This window comes from Spodoptera frugiperda, chromosome 15, assembly GCF_023101765.2.
Source record: "Spodoptera frugiperda isolate SF20-4 chromosome 15, AGI-APGP_CSIRO_Sfru_2.0, whole genome shotgun sequence".
In the NCBI taxonomy this organism is placed as follows: Eukaryota; Metazoa; Arthropoda; class Insecta; order Lepidoptera; family Noctuidae; genus Spodoptera; species Spodoptera frugiperda.
Genome location: NC_064226.1, coordinates 11,125,444 through 11,148,782, shown reverse-complemented (window position 1 = coordinate 11,148,782; position 23,339 = coordinate 11,125,444). Strand labels below are relative to the sequence as shown.

Below are 23,339 nucleotides of genomic sequence, written 5' to 3'. Positions count from 1 at the left end.
ATAGTAGTAGACTTCCTGAAAATCGCATATACACTTTAAAAGTTTCGATTCTAAAACATCGCACCTATTTCAACTACGGCGGGAACAAACGGAAGCTGAAAACATGTCCGCGGCCCACCGACACGCTGACCTAGTGAATGCGCGAGCAATCGATGCGTCAGGTGCCGACAGCGACGGAATCCACAAGTTACGCAGCGCTGGTAGCGCCGTCGTACACAAACAGCCGGAGGTCGCCACTCGCCAGTCGAGCCGCGCAGGGGAACCAGCGCGCATGCCCGCCCCGCGCTCACTCGCGCCTGCGCACTGCGACGCACACCTATCAACCTTATCAATGTTCGTCGCCCAGTACCTAACACAGCCTGGCCGTCTAACATCGGAATCCCTAAACATCATCAATGTCATAATTAGATTAAGTGCGTAACATGTCCTCGTATCATTCTAGTCAGTGAAACAAATACAGCGCAGTGGTTCTGATGTGCAAGTGTGTCGGTGCCTTCGTGTTACTTCTACTGGTATTGTTCCTGGACTCCAGGGACTGCTCGGCTAGTGATGCCCCTGCCAAAATATCGCTTAACTCGTAAGATATATTGTGCATAACACTCATTAGTAATTATTTTCCTTCTACCCAACACAAATGTTCCCTTTTGACTAATTCCAACCTGACCATGAAGTTATTAGGTACAGGTAATGGAAACAAAAGTTGTGGCCAACTGGCAGAATTGAACATAGTTCGTTTCAATAAATAAAAATAAGAATATACTGATTTTAGACTAGAAGTAATCTATTATTATCGATATGCTCACATCGTAAAAAAACCATAAAAAAGAACGAGTAACTCCGAAATGTTGAACAAATGTTCCCGGACAGGGTATGATTTATAGATTTGTGTTACTGTAACATCAATATTAACTGTTTAGGGTACAAGCATGGGCGGTTAAACTCGGTACCGAGTTATATCACTTCGGGGAGTTCATCACTAGGAAGAAAGAAGTTCAGGATGTAAGTACATATTGTGGTATCTATTCTATTATTGCGTTTACAAAGGTAAATGCTAATTCATTTATTTTATTCAGAGCTTTAAATCTGCTCAAGTCGAATCGAGAGATGGGGAAAAATTAGTCCAGAGTATGTCAGACGATATTCGCGCCATGATGGAACTGAAAATTAGCGCTGTCAAGAGGATAGTAGACGCGGCACAAAATATGGCTTTTGACAAACAAAACGAACCGGTACCTGAGGACTTTCAGTTCTACAATAGTAAGGAGATGGAGGAGCCGTGGGATGAGGTGTCGATCACCACCACACCAGAAACAGACTTCGGCCAGGAAAGCTGGATAGTACGGCCTCCATCAAAGAACGCGCATACACAGCAAAACCCACATTTTTCTAACATTCCAGTAAACACTAATTTTAGCAGTGTGCACGTTCCAACAAATGTTTATGCTTGGGGTGAGTAAACCATGGACGTGAAACGTCTAGTCATGTAATCATAAATATTGTGTGAACGGATTAAAAACGGTTGATGTCTTCCAGCACCCGAGGTTATCAAAGGAATCCATTGGTCGGAAGGTCTGGACACACACTTCATAAACAATTATCAGAGTGACCCTACGCTGTCGTGGCAATATTTTGGCAGTTCTACTGGATTCATGAGGCATTATCCTGGTAAAGAAAATCTTAGTAATTTTACGGATTCTGAACTATTTCACAGACAATGTTCTGACTAAAATGATATTATTTTAGCTTTAAAATGGAGGGCTGACCCCGTGGACATTTACGATTGTCGGACCCGCGCGTGGTATATGGAAGCAGCTGCGAGTCCAAAGGATGTGATCATTTTAGTAGACCGCAGCGGGTCAATGACCGGCCAACGACGGGATATCGCCAAACACGTTGTTACCAACATACTTGATACCCTCGGCAATAACGATTTCGTCAATGTGATGACATTTGCTGATACCGTGGAGGAAATCGTACCGTGTTTTGAGGATTCCCTTGTACAAGTGAGTTGGTTTCTACTTAAAAACAATGAAAAAGTAATGTTCGCCGGGGGCGTTAAGATAAGCAAACCTGTAGCTATTTTAGAATATTGCAGTAAACAACTATTATCAAGATAACAAAAACGATATCCATAGGTATAGACATGATGGTAGTTACACTGTTATAATAAATCATAATTTTATTTTCGGACATTATCAGGCTACCCTGGGAAATCTCCGGGAACTGAAGTTGGCAATGGACAATTTCGAAACACAGGAGATAGCAAACTTTTCAGCGGCTTTGACGAGAGCATTCGAGCTATTGGAAATATACAGGAATAACAGCGGTGGAGCTAACTGTAACCAGGTAGGTTGTTGGTTCACATATTTTATCCCTAGGAAACAGAGGTATAATACATATGTATAGCCCAAAATTTGCCGGTAGAATTATGAGTCCCATGATATTATACTGTACGATGGTAATATTTTTTTGCAGAGTTCGTATCTACTATGAATTAGGTACTGAGAATTTAAAAAAGTAAAAGAGATCTTTGAGTATTCTTGTTTCTTTTCATAGCCGTATTCATAAGTGTAACAATATGATGAACGAAACAGTCTCTTTCTTGTTTTAATAAGAAACGTGAACATTATTAAAGTTTCCTAAAATCATATGTTGCATAAATCTTCTTTCAGGCAATAATGCTGGTTACAGACGGCGTACCGTACAATTATAAAGAAATATTCGAGAAGTTCAATTGGAAATACGATACCCCAGTGAGAGTGTTTACGTACCTGATAGGGCGTGAGGTAAAGGTAGTACCACTTCAAGTCTTACTGTGTGTCGTAGTCATTGTGCGACCTGCATAATGCCTTCCTTCGTACCAAAATGCCAGTACGCCTAGAATGTGGTACCCTGTTGTCTGTCTATTGTACTTCGGACCTGTACATTGCATGGTGATGTTTTTGTATTTTGTACAATTTCCAATCTCAATGTGCTTCAGCTTATAGTATTTGTTCGTTGTCTCTGTCTTTGGTAGGTCCAAAATTATGTTTTGCGACGGCATTTTGACTATAACGTTGTTCAATACTCGAAATATCATTCAATAAATTATTTTACTTTTTAACTTAGAACAATGTCGTAAACTGAATTTTGGATCTGCCTATCTGTACGATTTACACTTGTTGCTGTTCCAACATGTGCACTAAGGTTAAAGTTAAAGTTTTAAGCATATATGAAGCCTCCATCAAGCCCTTGGGAAAAATACTTATGGTTTCAAAGATACCTGCATCAGGTGTGAATCATGTGTTATAAAGATTTAGAGAAACCGTTCGTTTAGTAAAACAATCGAACAAGATGCGAATGACTGTAGTGTTCACGCCTACTTCAAAATTTAAAATGACGCATGTAATTACTGTATATGAATATTGATTTCGACATCAATGTACGTTTGGGTTGGTAATTAATTCAATTTTGCAGTGCGTGTACACACAAGTTGTCATGAGCATCTCGATTATAGTTTTTGCTAAATAAGAGTTGTGAGAATGATATACTTGTATGACATGCGTAGAATTTTGTACAAGTGTGATGGTTTTTACGTAGAGGTGTTTGTGTTATGCATTTTATTCTTATCTTCTTGTAGAATAATTACCTAAATATACTTATTAAAATTTTTTAATTCTCTAATTTTGATTACATTTATTTCTGTAGGTTTTCCATTTAACCCTATTACAACTATTGTCGTTGTAGAAATTGTACTAATAAATGTTGTGAAAGCCTTACCACATGCTGCAGAGGACACTTAGCTAGGTCAGATGAATGCAGCACTTACACAGGCCGTCGTTAGAGACCCGACGTAGGAAGGATGGGTAGTAACACGTTAAGGATGTGTAGGTGGCAGATGTGAGAGAGGTGAAATGGATGGCGTGTGCCAACCGCGGGTTCTACGTGCACCTGAGCACTCTGGCAGAGGTGCGCGAGCGCGTGCTCGAACATGTGAACGTGCTCGCGCGCCCTCTCGTGCTACAAAGAGCGAAACACCCTGTCGTCTGGACTCCTGTCTACGCTAACGTCACTGTAAGTACTACTCCCACATTTAGTAGTTCGTTGTAAAACTGTAATTTATTGTAATACGTCATTTATTAGGACCCAAAAGTAGCCGATTACTTGTGGGAGCAACGTGAGCGTGCTGAACAAAAGGAGCGCTTCATGAGCCAGCGACGTGATAAAAACCTGTTCAATTCGGACAAGGAACAGGACAGACGATGGAGAATTACTCAGGTAAATATATCCTTATCATTTGGTGACAGTCTTATAATAGACGACATTTATTTCGCCATTTGAATTACACGAGGGACGAATTACCCTGAAAGCTTTTACGGGTATGTTTGAATTATTTATGTTGCAGATGAAACAAGGCCAGTACAGTGAACTTGGGAATTCTCAGTATCAGTTAATGACGTCAGTGTCAATGCCCGTGTACGACCTGCGGCACAATGAGGTGAGATGTCGTGCGTGTACCTATACTTAAACCCTGAACTTGAGTCCCCTAATGTGTCAGAAAGTTTTAAATATTCGGGAAAGAGAATGATTTGCATTACTTTATTAATTTGCGGTTTTTAATCTATCTCAGTGTCAGTGTCTTTCTCTCTTCTAGTCAAATTATTCTCTTATCTGTATTATTTAGCTGTACATTACGTCTTTTCTAAATTCTAAATTTTCCATGTAGCATGAACGAAATGAACCTGTGATCTGTTTCAAAAAATTATGTTTACAGATTGGTTTTGTATTTTCTACTAATTGGACGTAAGCTCTATCTCTTCTAATTACTTTCTCTTTACTCTATTGTCTATCTTCTGTTACATGTCAATGTCTATTAATAACTCCGTTTTGTTTGATGGTTTCCCCTCAGAACATCACAGAGAATGTACTGATAAATGAAGCTTACTGGGTTTCGGTTACGAAAGAGGTACTACACTTAGAAAGTTTTGATGATTTAATTGTAAAGTTTTTGCAAGATACAAGAGAGTTTTTATGATTTAGTTTTTTGGATTTCAGTAACGGTACAGTGTTATTTGGCCCCGTTAGCGATGCATCTGTCCTCGATAGATGTGTGCGCGGAGGGCGGCGCGTGCGCAGCCGCCGCACCGCCTGACCAATGTGTTGTCCGACCCTTTGGCTTACTGTAGTGACGTAGTTTCTACTAGCTCGTAGGCGTAGACCACTAGGGTGTTATGAACGACTTTTCTATCAATCATCAAGTTAATTTTCTATGCAAGAGTTATGATCTATATACACTACACACACTATCTAATGAAATAAAGTATTTTTGCCTGAATATAGTGATGTCTTCGTAGAGACAACTTTTAAAGATTGACTTGTATGACGACAAGTAAATGTAAATATTTTTGAATAACGTATCGTGCAGCCCGGCGTACACATGACGAGTATGGGGCCTTTGTTACTTGAGTATCTATTGACTTTGAAATATTCTCTTCTTAAGAATGGCAATTTTTGATATTAACAATTTTAGCAATATTTAGTCTTTATCTCCGGAGAGGAGCCATTTTAATTTCTAGCGGAAGTTGTTACAACGCATTTATCTATATGTTATTATATTTTATTGCATTCGTACGTCCACAACCAATCGCAGTCCGTAGAGGAGAACGGCCAGAAAGAGGTAGGCCAACGCTCATAGACCATACTGCCTCCGTGAGTCGTGTCAGACGATGCATGCGAGACGAGGGACGAGCGCGGCGCCTGGCTGGAGAAGCTGCTTTCAATGTTTGTGCACACTATCTGTTTGTCTAAGGAAACGAGTCTGCAGTTAATATAAGTCACTACTTTGCCTATTTGATTAATTTACAATTTCGACAGTTATTTACATGGATACATTCGAAAGGGTATTTGTATTTTTACAATCAAAATACTGGTAGTGGGTTTTTTAGAATCTAAAGAGTAGTATTTTAATTTATAACATAAAATTATTTAATATTTGAGTAGTATTGCTAGAACCTGTAACCGTGGATATAAAATTAGATTCCCTTAACATAGTTCTATATAAATAAACATATAGAACTTCGCCTAACGGGGCTTAGATGCTAAAGAATCAGTAATTTATTGCTAGTTTTACAAGATTGTCATAATGTTGTATAATAACAGTAGAATGATGGCCAATACGTCGCCAGATGCGGAATACCTTGTAGTTAGTATAATTTTTGACTGTTTACTTACAAAAATAACATATCTACAGCATATTTTTGATATATTTTTTCTATTTCGAATGTAGATTTATAAAATGGTAACGTAGAGTTTAGTGATATTGATTTGCAGAACAGCCTGAGACTAAATGATGAATCAATAGAGATTTTCAGTATTGAGTATTGTGTGGTGTGTTATATATTGTTGCATTATCTGGTGTCAGTATTATGTAATGCGTGTTACATATTTGCAGATGCGTATAGCTAGACTTTTGGGAGTAGCTGGCACTGACGTACCTCTTTCTGAGATACAAGCTCTCATGACACCATACAAGGTGTGTAATGATTCTATTGACAATATATTATGATATATTATTCAACAGAGTTATGCAACTTATTCACATGTAATTATTGTTTCAGATTGGTGTTAATGGTTATGCTTTCATAGTGACTAACAACGGATATATATTGATACATCCTGACCTGAGGCCCGTTGTAAGTATAGTATATTTATAATTACCAAAAATAAACTCTGCATAGTGCTTCTACTAGTCAATCAGTCGAGATCCAAAAACCTCATATTCAAAAGAAAACGATTATTATCAGTCACAATTAATTAAAATTCTATTTCCAGTTCCAACAAATCCTGAAACCTAGTTACAATAGTGTCGACATGATAGAAGTCGAACTGTTCGATGACGACCGTGGGCCCAGGAACTTTAGCAAGGAACTCACCGCCGTAAGTGTTCAATTCTCTTCAAATGGTAGTTTTTTCGTAAATACGTATGTAGGTATGTACAGTACTTATGTATATGTAATGATATTTCTAAATTGAACCAATGTTACAGTTACGTAAAGAGATAATAGACCAGAAGACTGGCAACAAGGTGATGAGCGTGAAGTACCATCTCGATGACATGGTGAGTTTAGAAAGCAAACTTATAAGTAGGCGCCTACAAGATCTCAAAATACTTCTTCCTGTCTTCCTACTCAATACTCTACTTAGATTCTTAGTTCTCAATACGCAAAACTCATGAATTAATCAGACCAATTCTATAATCTGACTGTCACGTTCTACACATTTCAACACATTCAAGATCACCAATGAAATGAGTGTCATTTCAATTCCACCTACTTAACTTTTTCAGAAACGAGTATCTCGAGCAAAAAGACATTACTTCTGGACTGGTATCAGCGATTCCCCGTTCACGTTAGTTGTGGCCATTCCGGAGAACTATGGACGACACCGTATCACACCCCCACCTACAGACGACATACACAGACTCTCACTAACATCTAAGAATATTTCGGCGAGGCAATATCTGTCGGACAAGTGGAGCGTCCATCCTGATTGGTAAGTGCTGATTGTAGACTTAAAAGCAATATGGTCAGGTTAAAATAAAAAGTAATATGTGCTGGATATGGCCTGGCAAAAATATTTCCCGTTTAGAAACACCTTTAGAAATGTACATACTTGGTCAAGCCAAAAAGCCGTGTAACGACGATTGATGTCTTTTATACACTTTCAGGTTATATTGTCGGCATTACGAGCGTACATTTGCGAATGCTGAAGAAGAATTACTTTACTTCTTGGAACGAGTGGCCAAGCCAGGTTGGCGCTGGCCAGCCAAGCCCCGGCCTCCAGAACACCATAAGAACAAAACTGGTCACGAGCGGCATAATAACGGTAATTTTATTTTAATAAAAAGAATGAAAGCTTGGACTTTTAGCAAGATACAACCAAGTTCTATTAGCAATTATATTTAGTCCATAATGCAACTTTATTACAGTCAACTATCCAATCTAAGTCAGCTCCCACACTCTTCGTTTTTGCCAATTTAAACAGCAAAAAATTAGTGTAACGAAAGCATTCAAGACTTAAATATTTTCAAAATTGTCATTACCGATGACTTGAACATAAATAATATCTATTTATGATTTAATTCTAGGAACCTATGGGATCAAAATGCAAAACTATTTATATCGAACATACATTTTCTATTTTCCAGGAACATCAGAGGCGAGGGAGAGGAACAAGAATGAATATTATTGTGAGTGACGGACTTTTATGTTGATATAGCACAAACAAATTTGATACCGAATTTTGGTAGTATTGTAACTACCAATTAAGTTTCCTAGCGAAACTAGATTAGGTACCTATGCAATTTTATCACAATTCGTTTTTGCAGTATTACCTATATCCTCTTTTATATTGTCAGGTGACCATGGCTTAATGCAAGCCTTGGTGTATGATGCCCGAAACACAGCTTGGTTCAACAAGAGCATCTCAGAATCCGCATCAGATGAAAAGGCGTAAGTAATATTTTCTATATATTTTTAAACTCCACTTTATGCTCCTTTTCTTTCACACTTTAAACGAAATGATGTTTTATGTTTAAATTTTAATGTAGTAATGTACGGTAAAGTATTAATTCCAATTTATTTTGAAGCACATTATAATTTATATCGAATGCATTTTTACTACTTTCACCCGGATAGCCCATTGACAAAAGTGATCGGATTATTGCCGAGGTAAAGTAAACTTATGACGTGGACCAGTGTATTGCATGACTTCTTATTTTGGTTAAGAGATAGAGATATTGTTCCTGAGCGATAGGATTTTGTACGAGGACGTAAACAACTGGAATGAGTAAAGAATGTCTCAACTAATGTAGGTCAAATATGTTTTATTGTGTTTGTTTTAAAGTGCAGCCTGGAATTGGTTTGTGTATTTTGTAATGAATAGAACTATAAGACCAGAGCTAGAAAATTAAATTAGTAAAACAAGGTAGCCATGAAACATAGGCATACATGCATACCTGACTACATAATTAGGATATTTGCCAGTAAACGTATGATTTGAGGAGAAAAAGTACCAAAATGTTTGTGTATATTACTTCGAAGACCTAGAAAACAGTTTACAAGCAACAAAGTGTTCACGCAAGAAAAATATTTCCAAATAAATAAAGTACCTAACTAGATACAATTTACACCTTAATGCTGGATAATAGAGCCTTTTTGATGATGTTTCAAATATGAATTTAGGCAAAATGAACAATGAATATAATGATTGTAACAGGGTGGAGTTCATTCAACGCTTTGGATACATCGTGGCTTTCCTGTCGACGCACAGTGGTCTCACACGGTGGCAGACCCATCCGCCTAAAGAACATGATAATGACAAGTAAGAGTAGTGTACTTACAGATAGTGTATTTAGTACATCCATCATTAACTGTGTCGTAATCAAGAATTTTCTTCCATTCAATCTTACAAAAACTATAAAACATATCTTTTATTTATTTATTTAAGAATTCATCTGAAACGAACGTATTTTTTTCACACCCTGATGAAACATATGGAAACATTTTCTTTCAAACTTGATTTATGAAACAATATCTATTATTTCTAGACCAGAATTTGGAAAACAGTGGCCACGAGCTATCGAGGAAGTGTGGTACCGTCGGGCAGTGGAACAGCACTATGTGGATCCCCTCAGTTACGTGTACAGCGTCGACCTGAGCACTGACAAGTTTCCCCTCAACGTCAGCCTGGCTATGGTCACTGCATCGCATGCGGTATTCCATGGAGACGGACATAGGAAGGCTCCAGCCGCTGTCGTTGGCTTCCAATTCAAACATGAACGACTCAGCGAATGGTTCGATAATATTACTTCTTCGGTAAGTGTTCTTTTAAGTCCTAAATTTTCCAGTAACACCTAACCACTTCAATTTTTTTGGAATTATTTTTGGGTTATCCCGGTAGAATTTTTATTTTTACCAAACTGGTTACACAAACAGGCTTTTAGAGCTACTCTACTCATTTATTCCAGTGCGAACACAACAAGGAGTGCACAACCTGTCAATCTGAAAGCTGGGACTGTTACTTGGTGGACAACAATGGCTGGATAATTGTCAGCGAAGACGCGACTCAAACTGGACAATTCTTTGGAAGGGTACGATTTATTTCAGATGATCAGAAAATATGCTAATAGGACTTATTTGAGTGACAAATTAAGTGTAACTGTTGATGCTACGCTTGGATTTAAATATTTCCAGATTCGACCAGATATTATGGCGAGGTTGGTGGAAGACGAAGTGTACAAGGCGGTGCACATCGTAGACTATCAAGCAGTCTGCTTCAGAGAAAAGAAAACCACGAACCCAGCCACAATGCTGTTTACCGTAATACACCTTTTAAATATATTACTATGCAGATTTCATTGTCATACAGATGCTATGCCAGATATAGAGTGTAAGCTTTAATAATAAGAATCAAGAATTCAAGTTAAACATTTTTCTCGTTTCCATTTCCAGCCTCTTGAGAACTTGCGGCTCGTGATGGCTTGGTTCATAGCCACCACGGTTTGGTTCTACAACTGCATCACCACAGGTTTGGCACAAGCATCCAGCTACTCGTTGGACGACGGTACGTAAACTTCAAGCTTAAACCATTTGGTGTGTGTTAGTTGGTTCATGTGCTAGGATTGTTCGAGAACATTATAAAATACCTAATGATAACTGTGTCGGTTGGCGCGGCAGGCTAAATGTTGTGGATCTTAATGCGCATTCGATGTTGCTCTTGAGCGTTGTCAGCATGTACTGTCAGTCTGCATGACAACGAGCACTTATAGCAGAACTAAACTGTGTAGAACAGATACGTTTAAATGGACGTAAATTAATATTTTTATTTTGCGCGGAAGACTAAATTGTGCTTTTAAATGTTTCTGTGCATGATATACTTGACTTTACTAAATTGAAATATAACTATGTTAAACAATTAGGTTTTAGTCTACCTTAGATTGAATAAACACGTATCACTAGTCAAATGTGTTAAAACTTTGAAACTCTTCGTCACTTTGAATACACAAAAGTTATTTGGGTGCATGAGTGTGCACCACGGTTGAACTGCACTCAACATTACTGTTCCTAGCTGGTTATCACAATATTTGTAGCGAAAGCAAAATTCATTCATGGAGTCAACAATTGGACTTAGATGTTTCTACTAAAGTAGTAATGACTCCATATTTTTTCAGAGAATGTTACACCCACCGGTGAGTTACTTGTAGAGCGAGCACACAGCACGTCGACAATTGCATAGATCTAATACTTTTATAGATATCTTTATGTTCGATTGAATAGATTTAGTTGTGTACCTAGTCCTATAGAACGCAAGCTTATTCTCGATTTTAACAAAATTATCAAATTTTTGTCCACTTTTGAACATTTCATTTGTAGTCGCTTCATGATGCTCGTTCAACGAGAGCAGGCTTGCTAAACTTGGAGAAAGGGAATGTGCATGTTTGTAGAATTTAAGAGTGGTATTTTAATAAATTGGGACTGTCGGACAACTCTTTTACATTGAGTTAACTTTTTTAGTATGGATCTGTCTTCCCTTTCGTTGAATATTATATTCATATAGGCGTGATGTAAATAACATTATTTGGATTTGCATGTTTTCAGTCTACTTTATTACAACTTAAGTTAAAGACCAACGATTAACAATTTTTTATCTTATCGTATGTCATATTTTTAATTTTGCTCAAAATAAGTAAATAATATACATTTTGATTCTTCTTTAATCTATTTACTTACATACATCTTAACTTGTACAGATCTCTAAAATATTTTATTCTTCTGCATGTTTCAATTTATTTTTCTCTACATTTTTTTTTGCAATTATAAAGAATCCTATCCATTTTTGCTCGTGCATGGATCTCGAAATGTTTGACAGCGAGCTGATAGATATTTTCTGATCTGTAGCGTACCAGAGTTACGAGAACGATGAAGAGACTGACGACCCGGGTATGAATAAACCTCCGAACATGCGAGTGTTGGAGAGAGATTATGAGAAGTTGGTGTTGATAAACCGGACCAGGCCAACTCCTTGCGACAGGGAGATGTATCTGTACCAGCTGACAGACTACAGCAACCTGGACGCGAAGCTGAACGTGCCAGTGGACGATAAATGCCACCGGCCCTTCTACGCGCAGCATGTCAACTACACCAACATGCTCATGATAGTCGTAGACGCGAACTGTCCGAAGCTAGAAGTGGCCGCCATGTCGGTAGACGCGACTGAGGTGAACTACAACGAATCGCTGCCCTGCTTGAAGCATATGCATCCTTTGTACAGGAAGCAACCCACTTCTTGTATCCGGAATCATACTGAGGTATGTTACTGCAGTAATATTAGATCACACTTAGTACGTTACGCTATAAATGCGAAAGTAGGTTTATACCTACACATTCTAAATTCTAGTCTAAGCTGGTAAACCGAGAGATGAACTGGAGTTATATAGCAAATAATATTATTGCTGGAATAAACTGGTATTGATTTTATTGAGGTAAATAATACCCCGACTAACGTACAATCTAAGATGAAAATTCGACCCTCTAATTGAATTAGTTTCAACAAATGCTCAGATACAAAAGATTAAACGCCTATCTATCTATGCAAGTGCTACGTATTATGGTGCTCCCACACAGCGGTTATATAACGTTATATAACAATGTGTAACAATAACATTTGTGTTTAAACAAATTATAACAGTGGTTGTAGAGTATGTTACATGCTGTTATAAATGTTACACAATGTTGTATAACGTTATATAACTGCTGTGTGGGAGCACCATTAGACACAAATAAAGAAAACTATTTTTACAGGAAAGCAATATCGACATGTGTGGACGCGGCAGTTTACCGGGCAACTGCAAGACATGGGTTACACTGAGTCTATTTTTAATACTTCGGTATCTGGCGTAGATTTTGAAAATGTTCTATTAAAAGGCTAAGAGCCTCCGTACATATATTGAATGTTAGACAATTGCTAACTAAACAAGTCATAATGGTGTGGTCACATTGAGAGCCAGCATTAGAATTTCTAGATACGAGCTAGTATATAGTTCTATCAGCGACCTGCCAGTGTGAACGCGCCTTTATAGACCTGTATGGCTATCGATATCTTTGCCAAATGGGAGTCAAGTATTTGAAGAAATGATAATTCTTGATGAAAGGATGCCATATTCTTCAATTATGTTATTCACGCTTTTCCCAATAATAGTCAAAGTTTTCTACAACAGAAAATAACACACCTGTGTTCTGTGTAAGTACCTTTAAAATTCTCAAATAAAATAATAGATATTATAAAATAGTTATGTACTACGTTTTGTTATCAAATGTCATAGTTTATTGAAATACTTATAATTATGTTCATAGAAAATTTTAAAGACTTGTCAAACTTATTTAAAACCTCTAAATAGTTTATATTGTGTTAATAAATTGTGAATTACATTGATCTCTGCTTTTAGATTAGGTAGGTAATTAAAGAAAGTACATGTCATTCCCACATATCAAATTTTAAATGATAGAGTATGCTCCCATTGTGCCACAATAGGAAGCAATAATAAAAATATTCATATCAACAAATTGGACGATCCTCAAACACCATGTGGAGTGTTAGTTAAATTATATAATAAAATAAAAATTTAATTGGTAAGATAATAATATAGCTTTTGTAAAGGAAATGGCTTTTTGCATAATTTTCTAGTTTATACTTTGTCAGTTTATTCTGTTGTAAATTAATTTTAATGTCACCTTTGCTCCGTCCTGCCAGTAAATTATTAATTGGGATGGAAGTATTTTATAACATCCGTAACAAGTAACAACAAGCAATTAAGGAGAACATTTCAATTTAAATTTTTATTCTATCCTTCAATTACTTATATCGATGCAGTATTACACCACAGAGTGGTCGTATATTTGTAATTATATTATTATTAGATTTTAGTATTTCGAATCTCTGTCATTTACGTATTTGTCTTAGACGTGAACTCTTTACTTAATTACTGAAATGTGATTGTTTGATTGTACAAAATAAATCATTACAATTCAATGTGTTTTAATGTTTACACTTCCTGAACAAATATTTGGTAGCTGAAATAATTTTGACTACATCTATACTAATATTATAAAGCTGAAGAGTTTGTTTGTTTGTTTGTTTGAACGCGCTAATCTCCTGAGCTACTGGTCCGAATTGAATAATTCTTTTTGTGTTAGATAGTGCATTTATCGAGGAAGGCTATAGGCTATAAAGCATCACGCTATGGCCAAGAGGAGCCGAGCAGAGCGGGTGAAACCGCGCGGAAGTAGCTAGTTAATTATAATGTTAATGGCTTATTCATGTAACTGTTTGATATGGAACTTGAATATTAAACTTTAACAAGCCTAGCATGGCTTGAAACTGGTTGAGTTTGATGTAATTTGATTGTAATTTTGCCAGTATTACGAGAATATAAAAACAAAATGTGGCAATCTGCAATAAAATCCCAAAGTTCATTCCATTTCTGTAATAATTTAATCAGATATACTTTTGTTTAACAAAATTTACATTTTCATTAATGGTAATTGTCACTATACTAACAAATACATAAAGAATATTTAGTACTGTCTTACTTGTTTTTAGTTATTATCAACTGTCTTCATATTTGTGTATTTAGCATAGCGGTTGATTTCTTCTAAGAGTGTCTGATGTTTCTGTGCTCTGAGGAGGCTGTACTGCAACTCTTCCAGTTGGCCATCCCCCTCCATGAATCCTTTCAGATTGTGAACTGTGCCACCTCCCTCCCGATGCTCTGTCACTCTGTCTTGTGGATAGTTGTATGTTCTTATTTTCTCATTTCTATTACTTGAACCAACCTGTAAACACATTAATTTGAATAATTTGAATTTAGAATAACCTTTTTTTCTGTAAATCTTACTTTTATACTAAATGCCTAAATAAATAAAAATTAATTAATAATTGGAATTTATTTATTTTGTAAATAAAATAAATGTTAAAAGACACAAACCTGTGATTTCCTTTCACTATTGATTTTAGATTGTTGTTCTTGTTGTTGTTTCTCTAATAATAGTGTCCTCAACTTTTGTAAAGCAATCTCTTTGTTTTTAATTTGTGATCTACCTTCCTGACATTCCACCACTGTTCCTGTCGGGGTATGAGTAATGCGGACAGCACTGTCGGTAGTGTTGACATGCTGACCGCCAGCACCACTCGCTCTTTTAGTTTCAATGACCAGGTCACGATCCGAGATGTCACATTCAATATCAGTAGGCTTCGGTAACACTGCAACAGACACTGTACTTGTATGTATGCGCCCACCCTTCTCAGTAGCAGGAATTCTCTGTACACGGTGCACACCTGCCTCCATCTTCATAAGTTCTGGCACTCCAACACCATCAATAAACATTGAAGCCTTTCTAATGCCACCAATATCTGACTTCTCAAGAGAGACAAGGCAAACTTGCCAGTTCTTGTACTTGGCATATAATTCGTACATGTCGAACAACTCGCGCGCGAATAGCATGGCCTCCTGCCCGCCGGCACCCGCCGTCACCTCGAGCAGCACGCCGCCCTCTGAGAGGTGAGGCTCGAGCAGCGCTGATTGTAACTCCATGTCTACTTCCGTAATACGCTTCAAATATATTTCAGCTTCTTCTTTTATCATCTTTTTCATTTCGTCATCGTGATGTGGTTTTTTATTGAGTTCTTTAAGCGTCTCAATGTTGTCGTATAGTGTAACTCGTTGCTCCAATACATTTACGATTGGTTTTATTTGAAACAAGCGCCTGTTTTCTTCAGCACTCCTTTTCATATTAAGGCATAGGTGTTCATGTTCGAACATTAATTGTTTCAAGTACCCTTGAACGGCAGGTTCAGACAAATTCAAAGCATTTTGCGAACTAAACTTACGAAGTATGTAGAAGTTATCAGCTGTAAATAGCCGTCTAGAGAATAAAATTCTTGCAAGTGACATTGTTTTCTTGTACAAATACTTCCGCCAATATTGCTCTTAAACAGTTTAAACTTTTATAACAGGAGTTTTTACAATATAAACCATTTTATGATGAAGCCGTGTAAATATAAAATATTCTCATAGATTAAGAGGTTAGAAAACACAGACAGCTGATCAGTATATATTGTATAGTCTATGCAGCTGATGATCATTTTGACAGATATGAGATAGTTGACAGCTGTCAAGTGTGGACGCCGGTCATTTTGATCACAGATTAAATATGTAAGCTCGGTTGCCATTCAAGAAAAAAAAATATGTAAGTATTTTAATTTTTAGTTGCATTTATTATTTAGTCGGCTCACTCGATGACGGATGGTGCTCTTAAATAGACACAGACGAATAATATAGAAGTAAATAGATAACACTTTTAACGTATCGAGTAATCAGTATGAGCTACATATAATTCAGTATTTATTTATTTATTTATTTATTAATAAAGGTTTACCATCAGCTTCTGTATACATAATATTAAGTACAGTAATAAATACATATCAGTTTTGGTCTAATACAGTCGCCAATTATAGGTTAACCAACATTTAATATTAAGTGATAACTTAAAACTAAGAGAATATGAATTATTTTTAGAAATTAACTATTTTAAATCACAATAACAAAATTAAAAAAATAAACTTAATACAATAAACAATAAAGAGAAAAAAAAATTGAAATGAGATCAATCACCTAACATTAACATTACAAAGTTTAATTTAGCGTAATTACTAATACAGTAAAATTTTATTGTGAACTAAGTTGTGAGCTGCGACCTCCGGAATTCAAGGACCTGGGCCTTAAAAACTTTCATGGAGTCATAATATACGTCTACATCTGGGGCGGATTTTGTCAAGGAGTTAATCTCACGAACGAGCCTATTGAGAGGTGAATTTACACCTAAGTTCGTATTAGATACTCGACTATGGAACAGATGTGTTATGGGATATCTGGGCAACAGTATACCTTTAATGTAAAAATGATTCTCCTGTGAGTATACATTTGATCTGTTTTTCGTCTTATTCTCTGCGAATTATTGTAGCGTATTGTAGCGTACAAGCTAGACCTAGGTATTAAATACTAAAGGTTTTTATAATCTGGAGTGGAGACCACGTCTTGGCAAATAAAGTGCGGGGTCCTTATTTCTTTTTTGTATTGACGTTGTAAAATATCTTAAATGAATTCCAAGACCTTTTATTTCATAATTAATTCTTTAATAAATCAGCAATAAAAGCTAGTAATGTCATATATAAAATGTAAAGCAAATTATGTTAATTTTTCACTGACTCTGTTGCATATTGATTAATTTCCTCCATGAGTGTCGAGCAGGTCTGCTCTTTTAGCAAATTCTCTTGGACCTGCTCCAATTTTTCGCTGCCGTGCATGAACCTTTGCAGATTCTGAACAGTCCCGCCACCTTTACGATGTTCTATCACTTGATCCTGTATATAATCATATGTCCGAACTTCTTGCCCTCCATTTGCCACAGAGATCTGCAAAAAGTGAAATAATAATTCAATATTAATACATATCTTAATTTAACGTGAATTAGTAACAACATTTTTATACACCTAAAATTTATTTTATAGTAACATTTTAGAAATAAGCACCGAACCTTAGATTCACTGTTCCTTGTTTGATCTTGCTTCTCCAACAACAGTGTTCTTAATTTCTGAATGGCAACATGTTTATTTTTTGTTTTCGATTTATTTTCCTGACATTCAGCCACCAACCCGGTTGGTATATGTGTGATCCGAACAGCACTATCGTTGGGAAGTTTCTCTTTAATAATATCAGTTTCAGGGATACTTAGTTGATCTTCTGTCGGCTTTGGTAGAACAGTTACGACTGCTGTACTAGTTTCAATGTTCTGACCGTCACCCTTTGTGGCAGAAGCTTTTTTTGCACAGTGTATCCCAGCCTCCAATTTCATAAATTCAAATGCACCTAAACCCTCAATGAACATTGAAGCTTTGATAATACCCTCCTCATTTGACTTCTCATATGAGACAACGCTGGTTTCCCAGTCTCTATAGTTTGCGTATGTTCTATACATTTTGAATAGTTTTTTCGCAAAGTTCATGGCTTCCTCTCCTCCACTATCGGCCTTGACTTCCAGCAGCACTATACCTTCCGTTAGTTTCGGGTCTAGGAGTGTCCTTTGCAGTTCACGATCGAGATCATCCATACGCTTTTCGTATATTTTACTTTCTTCTTTCATCATTTTTTTAATCTCAGCGTCATCCTCAGTTTGCGAGTATTTGTTCTTTATGAGTTGTTTGAGCGTAGCAATGTTCTCAAGCAAGGAAATACGGTGTTGAAGTATATTAACGATTGGTTTTATTTCAAAATAACGACGAGATTCTTCCGGAGTTCTTTGCATTTTCATATAGAGGTCTTCATGTTCGAACATTATTCTTTTGAAGTAAGCTTTAATAACCGGTTCCGACAAATCGAAAGAAGCTCGTGAGCTACTCTTTTTAATTAAATTGTGTTTTACAATCGAAATCATTTGTCTTAAAAATACACTTCTACCAAAACTGGACATTCTTCAATAGTGCTTCTAAAATGTTAGGCTAGCCGCACACACTCAATAATATTGTCAATAAAGTACGTATTGTTGTTCAATAATATTGTAGATTATCCAGAAATTCTGAATTTTTCACGTCAATATCGGGCGGAGGCAGGGGTATTGTCAATCATATTGACGTGTGCGGGCGCGCGGCAATATTTTAGTTGAGGAAAAGATTTCAAGGCAGGCGGAGGTTCGTGTTATTTGTTCAAAATGGAAGACGAAAACAGTATCCAAAGCGAAAATAGTGTTGATACTGTTGATAATAGTACCCTTACAGAAAAACACTATTTGTCGGTGTTTATTAAAACATGGGAAACTTATCCAGAATTATGGAATACATCCTGCAAAGCATATCGTGATACAGTTAAGAAAAATAATGCGCTTGATAAGTTGCTCGAGATTTATAAAAAAATCAAACCAAATAGTACAAGAGAAGACGTAAAGAAAAAAATTAATTCATAATAAAAAAATAAATAATTAATTAGTTTTTGAAAGCTGCTATCTCTCATTCTCATGTAATTTTTAAAATCATTTTCTTCTGTAACTCGTAGTTCATTTATTAGATTAAAGTGATTTAACTCAGCTTTTTTTTCTTGATTGCCTTTTTTTAGTTAATAAAATTAATGCAATACTCAATGCAACGACTTTTTTCTTACTTTCCATTATGTTCAACGTGCGCACATGAATCTAGCTGCGGATCGACTGAGTCAGATTGTACCATGAAAAATTTACAATAATATTGTGTAGTGTGCGGGGATCATTTTATTGATGAAGATTTTGACAATCTTGCATTGACAATATTATTGAGTGTGTGCGGCTAGCCTTATGACAGAATGCTAGGAAACCTCGCGGATTATTTGTTTTTTCGTTGACGTTATAATTATATTTTTTTTATTGTAAAATGGTATTATCGGCTTGTTACAAGAATGATTTATGTAAAATAATTATATATTACGATTTTTATAAAATATTTATTTTATTTTTTTCTATTATTTCTATTTATTTTATTTATCGTTGACTTTACATGAAGTACTACGTAGGTGCCGCTATCTAGCGTCGAATAGAATAAGTACTTGACATGTCACTTCCATAAACCGATAATAGATGGCAGTAGTAGTTTTTTTTTATTTATTTATTTATTTTCAGCCATGGTCGTCCCACTGCAGGGCAAAGGCCTCCCTACCCTCCTTCCACTCGTCTCTGTGCAGAGCTTTCTGTGGCCAATCCTTTTCATAGGCGTCAAGTTCATCCCGCCATCTCCTTCTGGGCCTGCCGCGACGTCTATTGACGTTGAGTGGGCTCCACTCAGTAGTGAGTTTTGCCCACTGTTCGTCGGACATGCGGCAGACATGTCCAGCCCAGTTCCATTTCAAGCTTGCGGCTTTCTGACCAACGTCAGCGATTTGAGTTTTGGAGCGCAGCGTAGAGTTCCTTATTCTATCCGATAATCGGACTCCTAAGATACTGCGCTCCATGGCTCGCTGGCAAACCTTGAGTGTGGACTTCTGATGTTTGGTCAAAGACCAGGTCTGTGCACCATAGGTTAGGATGGGCAGAATACACACGTCCATGAGCTTCCTTTTTAATGTTAATGGAAGGTTACCTTTCATTATGTCACCCATGGACCAATAGCTTTTCCAGGCGTTCTCGGTGCGTCGAGCAACCTCTTTTTCTTGTCTCGCCTGGAAAGAGACTAATTGGCCCAGGTAGATGTATTCCTGGACGTATGCAATTTCCACTCCATCTACTTCTAACCTATGTTTTGAGCTGTTGGTCATTACCTTGGTCTTCGACATGTTCATCTTAAGTCCAACCTCAAGGCTCGCTCTGCTGAGTTCGTTGATCATACTGCCTAGTTCTGATGCTGAAGAGGAGAAGAGCACTATGTCGTCGGCAAATCGAAGGTTTGTTAACCTCTTCTCCCCGACGACCACGCCTCTCGTGCTCCAGCATGGCGCAAGCTTTTTAAATACCTCTTCCAGAGTTGCTGTGAAGAGTTTAGGAGATAGCGGGTCACCCTGTTTGACTCCCTTGTGAATAGGAAAGGATTGGCCTAACCTGTGTAGCTTAATGGCTGCGGTGCTTTTGTGATATATATTTTTTAAAAGGTTAATATATGTGAGGTCAATGTCTTGGTTCTGTAGGGCTGTGAATATGGAGGAATGGGTGAGACTGTCGAAAGCTTTGTTAGTTTAGTTTTTTAAGGAGAATAAAATTACATACCGAGTTTATTTCCGTTTACCACAATGTTATGGTGTATAACAACTGAGAAGACTAACGTTAGGTGTTTGGGTTTGATACAAAAATTCTAGATTCAAGAGTTCTAGAGTCTATTCTGGGACTCTGACTGCTGGTCGCTTGGCTTGGTAAAGGCAGGATGCCTTTACCAGTGGAATAATTACCGGTTTTTATGTAGATAGGTGTATTTTTAAATTACTATTATTATTTAACAAAATTAATTTTAAACTAATATCTAGTAATTAAATATTTTAATTATTAATACTTTCTATTACTTAAGTTTCGAAATATGTACTTACCTCCCGATACCTCAATAATTAGCTGAAACCGCTTGTTCAGTCTTCGTAGTTACGACTACCCGACCATCATCATCATTAAAAGCCCGTGAGAATCCACAGCTGGACTGGTTTCCACAAAGGAGGTAAATTGCCATAGTCTATGGAGATTCCCTCATAATCTATTGAGATTAAAGCCTGCCTGGCATAGCAGACAACTCATAAAGTCACTAGTAAGACCATAGTATTATTATTTAGCACAGCAGTCTCAGGGATGGAAACTAAGACCTCAGTCTCTAAAAAGGCAGTCGGGGTTGTAAAATTTATTCTATAGAAGAAAGAAAACGCATTTATTTATTAGTGGATGCGTGTCCACTGCGAAATGTAACATAGCAGTGAAAATACAAAAATAAACATACTTATGTATCTACATCCTATGAACTACTGCTGTCCCTAAGAGTCAGGAGTGTGGTCTCTAATGCTGTAATAAACGTTGGGATATCTTCCTACCTTCCTTTCAAAGACGCTGACATTGAAATAATCCCAAGTTGATTACTACCTTTTCAGGAAGTTATAGGCATTACCTAAATAAAAAAGTGGGAATACCTAATTTTGTATAATAATTATAGTTAAGTAAGTAATTAGGTAACTAGTTGAGTTTGAAATACTTAAGTGATAAAAAAACGTAATTCAGGGGCACATAACATGCTAAAATAATTTACAAAAAAAGTCTAAACAACGACTAGGAAATTATTGCGAGTGTAACCGTCAGACCGCATTGAAATAGCTCGTCTGTCGGCAAAGGCTTCCTGTGTCAATTGTTATCGACGGTCGATGGCTGCATTCCAAACATATTCCGAACCATTACCACGTAGACCGCAGCGATGCGCCTATTGATAGAATTATTAGCAGACACAAAGAGAGTTTCCTCCTCAAACCGCAAGGACGTCACTTCTGCGAGCCACATTCAACGGTAACTAGCCAGCCCCCGACGAACCCCTATGTCTTAAGCAATAAGGATTGTTTTGGTATATTCAAGCATTACATGTATGGAGTTATTAGTGCTAATGACGATGGACAGACGGACGGTGCAACCACACCGAACTTCCTTTGTTTCATCGGTTGCGGTGCAAAGTATGAGCATGCTGCGTGCTTCTACAGTTAGCCTTTGGCCGCTAACTTCAATAATAGTTTCAGTTCCTTTTCGTATTTAGGGAGGTATTGCCAAATCTTCGATGATTTCGTCAGTTACTAGTTAGAAATGGAGAGTATGTAGAGATGAATACAATTTAATGTTAAACTCTTTACGTGTGGCATATCTTAATATTTTTGACTAAAGCAACTATGCATTTTATCTTGAGCTGCGGACAATCTAGCGGGTTTACTGGGGCTCCAGCTAGAAAAGCAGGAGTATGACCGGGTTGGTTTTTAGTCAGTTAATAGTCTAACAATCCCTCTTGCCTCACCCAAGGAAAGTAATTGGATGATTTTCCGCTCTTAAAAAACATGCATTTCTACATTCATCAAGGACTTTCAAACTACAAGATTTATTTTACACCTTCAATATTGTGACAGGAACACCTATTAGTATCTACAAGTGAGTACCTACACATGAAATATAGCATTACATGATTACATAACGTGTTTATCCGGTACATAAAGTGTAATGTGGTAACATCGAGCTTCGATTGCAGTTCGTTCAAACGGCATCGGCATTGAATTAAATTGATGGCGTACAATAAGCGATAATGTTAGCTAATGCAACATAATTGCCGTACAGCTCCCGTACACACTGCCTGCGCGTACTCATTCATTTTATTAATGAATCAACACACGCGTACACGATTTTAATTAACATTGTTTACGCGTGTGCGTGTGTCTAGCTTTACGCGTCAGTTGTTATGACATATTGTGTAGGTAACTAGCGTTTACCTGTGACTTTGTAAACGCATAGAAACAAATATTTTCTCATTTTCCTTGGAATTACTGGAAAATTTGTCATCAAATATTTTCGAGGTGCGTTAGCCATGATAGACTAGGTTGTTTTGCTAGTCAAGTACACGTTACGTAATAGGTAAACAAGCGATACCAACGTTTACTTAGGTCATACTTAATAAGAATACCTACAAATAATTTTTAATAGATACACATCGTGAGTATGCACACGATCAAAAAAAAATAAACTCACATTCAATATACTTACGATATCTACAAACATGAAATTAGTTGGCGATGA

General features: G+C 36.9%; 3 protein-coding genes across 14 annotated transcripts; 1 reads left to right on the top strand and 2 right to left on the bottom strand.

Annotated features, from left to right (window-relative positions):
- The first annotated feature begins 232 nt into the window (after window positions 1–232).
- LOC118272464 (voltage-dependent calcium channel subunit alpha-2/delta-3) lies at window positions 233–14,067 on the top strand. 12 transcript variants are annotated; one of them, XM_035589005.2, is made up of 29 exons: window positions 233–577; window positions 918–999; window positions 1,074–1,449; window positions 1,534–1,665; window positions 1,744–2,003; window positions 2,200–2,346; window positions 2,673–2,786; window positions 3,871–4,053; window positions 4,123–4,257; window positions 4,385–4,477; window positions 4,889–4,945; window positions 5,630–5,656; window positions 6,431–6,511; window positions 6,597–6,671; window positions 6,811–6,915; window positions 7,025–7,096; window positions 7,325–7,530; window positions 7,706–7,863; window positions 8,186–8,227; window positions 8,396–8,489; window positions 8,676–8,708; window positions 9,256–9,360; window positions 9,587–9,854; window positions 10,007–10,129; window positions 10,233–10,358; window positions 10,491–10,602; window positions 11,210–11,227; window positions 11,937–12,346; window positions 12,840–14,067. In XM_035589005.2, the coding sequence occupies exons 1-29, from the start codon at window positions 474–476 to the stop codon at window positions 12,936–12,938; spliced, it is 3,837 nt and encodes a 1,278-aa protein (XP_035444898.1). In that variant the 5' UTR covers window positions 233–473; the 3' UTR covers window positions 12,939–14,067. The 12 variants fall into 12 exon arrangements, with proteins under 12 accessions (XP_035444898.1, XP_035444892.1, XP_035444929.1 ...); XM_035588999.2 differs by having other exon boundaries at window positions 2,673–2,792; XM_035589036.2 differs by lacking the exon at window positions 5,630–5,656.
- A 439-nt stretch (window positions 14,068–14,506) lies between these two features.
- LOC118276267 (peptide chain release factor 1-like, mitochondrial) lies at window positions 14,507–16,170 on the bottom strand. Its single transcript, XM_035594522.2, has 2 exons — window positions 15,023–16,170; window positions 14,507–14,870 (listed from the first exon to the last, which is right to left on the bottom strand). Exons 1-2 carry the CDS (start codon window positions 15,986–15,988, stop codon window positions 14,634–14,636), a joined length of 1,203 nt encoding a protein of 400 aa, XP_035450415.1. The 5' UTR covers window positions 15,989–16,170; the 3' UTR covers window positions 14,507–14,633.
- A 1,037-nt stretch (window positions 16,171–17,207) lies between these two features.
- On the bottom strand, window positions 17,208–18,728 carry LOC118275083 (peptide chain release factor 1-like). Its single transcript, XM_035592943.2, has 2 exons — window positions 17,631–18,728; window positions 17,208–17,508 (listed from the first exon to the last, which is right to left on the bottom strand). The coding sequence occupies exons 1-2, from the start codon at window positions 18,561–18,563 to the stop codon at window positions 17,287–17,289; spliced, it is 1,155 nt and encodes a 384-aa protein (XP_035448836.1). The 5' UTR covers window positions 18,564–18,728; the 3' UTR covers window positions 17,208–17,286.
- Window positions 18,729–23,339: the final 4,611 nt, after the last annotated feature.